This window comes from Buceros rhinoceros, unplaced genomic scaffold (genome assembly GCF_000710305.1).
Source record: "Buceros rhinoceros silvestris isolate BGI_N320 unplaced genomic scaffold, ASM71030v1 scaffold43816, whole genome shotgun sequence".
NCBI lineage: Eukaryota > Metazoa > Chordata > Aves > Bucerotiformes > Bucerotidae > Buceros > Buceros rhinoceros.
This window is the reverse complement of record NW_010417721.1, coordinates 1-1,666: the sequence shown is the minus strand read 5'-3', so window position 1 is coordinate 1,666 and position 1,666 is coordinate 1. Positions and strand designations below refer to the sequence as shown.

The 1,666-nt window shown below is 64.5% G+C and overlaps 1 protein-coding gene across 1 annotated transcript in view; it reads left to right on the top strand.

Moving 5' to 3' along the window:
- Window positions 1–1,591, top strand: part of INPP5J (inositol polyphosphate-5-phosphatase J) — a gene marked incomplete at its 3' end in the record, with an annotated part of 4,083 nt that extends 2,492 nt beyond the window's left edge. The window contains exons 3-6 of the mRNA XM_010138264.1: window positions 59–175; window positions 246–421; window positions 1,022–1,133; window positions 1,482–1,591. Of these exons, the coding sequence (XP_010136566.1) occupies window positions 59–175; window positions 246–421; window positions 1,022–1,133; window positions 1,482–1,591 (515 nt within the window). The remainder of the gene's footprint in view (window positions 1–58; window positions 176–245; window positions 422–1,021; window positions 1,134–1,481) is intronic.
- Between the last annotated feature and the right edge of the window lie 75 nt (window positions 1,592–1,666).

The following is a 1,666-nucleotide window of genomic DNA, read 5'->3' as shown; positions in this document are numbered from 1 at the left end:
GCCGTGGGTGGGCTCTGCTGCGGCTGCTGTCCTGCTCCAGCCCCTGCTCCCCTTCCAGGTCAGCACGGTGCGGATGCAAGGTGTGATCCTCCTGGTTTTTGCCAAGTACTACCACCTGCCCTTCCTGCAGGACATACAGACCGACTGCACCCGGACGGGGCTGGGAGGCTACTGGGTGAGTGGGGCCCCGGGGGCGGTGGCGTGGGGCTGGCTTCCCAGGGAGTCACAGGATCCTCTCGGTGCAGGGCAACAAGGGTGGGGTGAGCATTCGTCTCGCCATCTTCGGCCACATGGTCTGCTTCCTGAACTGCCACCTGCCAGCGCACCTGGAGAAGGCGGAGCAGCGCAAGGAGGACTTTGCCACCATACTGCACATGCAGCAATTTGAGGGGCGTGTGGCCAGCGGCATCCTGGACCATGAGTGCGTACCCCACCACTTTGCCCCCCGGTCTGGGCCAGGGCGCGAGAGCCGGCCCCCATCCTTCACCCCCTCCAGATAGGCTCTGGGGTCTCTCCCTGGAATCCCAGCACAGCTTGGAGATGGAGTCTTGCCTGCAGAGCTGCAAAATTGTCCCGTGGCCCAGGGGGCACCAGCACAGTAGGGTAGGTGTTAAGACGGTCCTTGGTCTCCCCTGGAGCACATGCAGGTCTGGTGCAGCTCTTGCCATACTGCTGCTGTTGGGGTTTGGGACTGGCGAGGCGGAGGCCCTGGCGCTGCCCCAGTGTCTCGGCTCTGCCTCTGACTCTGGTAGGTGCCTCACAGCGGAAATTTCCACCCTCAGTTTCTGCCCAGGGGAGTCAGGCCCGTTGGGTTAATGGTGCTTGGTCCTCCCTGAGGAACCCTGGCAGGGCTGGTGGCTGGCCAGGCTGTTGGCCACATGTTGACCTGCACTGGTGCTCCCAAGAGTGCCCGTGCTGCAGGCTGAGCTGCTCGCAGCCTGAGGACGCTTTCCCCCTGCTGAGCTGCCTGGCTCCAGCAGCCTCGGCCCATCCAGCCCACCGCTCTCCATCCCGCCCACAGCCTCGTGTTCTGGTTCGGGGACCTCAACTTCCGCATTGAAAGCCTGGACATCCGCTTTGTGAAGTACGCCATCGACAGCAACATCCTGAGCCAGCTCTGGGAGAAGGACCAGGTGAGGGGGGTGACTGCACTGCGGGACCCTCGGCTCCTGCCAGCACCACCTGTGCAGCTGTGGCACAGGGCATGGCCCTTGCTGCCCGTGGGACTCTCCTGGCACTGTGTGGAGGGGGCGGCGTGGTCCCAGGCTGGTCTTTCTCAGAGCTGGGCACATGTTTATCGCTGTGCTGGGGACATCAGGTCTATGGACTTTGCCATTTACGTGGCGTGGACGAACCCCCAGAGCCGTGTGGGGCTGGCAGCAGCGGCGCAGGGACGACTGTGTGCTGGGCGTGCAGCGGTCTCGGGGGTGGCTCTGGCCTTGGGGGATGCTGTGCTGCCCAGCCCGCGCTCTTTCCTGCAGCTGAACATTGCCAAGAGCACCTGGCCTGTGCTCAGCGGCTTTCAGGAGGGACCCCTGAACTTCCCACCCACCTTCAAGTTTGACGTGGGCACCAACAAGTATGACAGCAGGTGGGAGAGCAGCGGCGCTCAGGCGTGCGCTGGGCCTGCGGGCGGGTGGCTGGGCGGAGGGACGCAGGCGCGGTG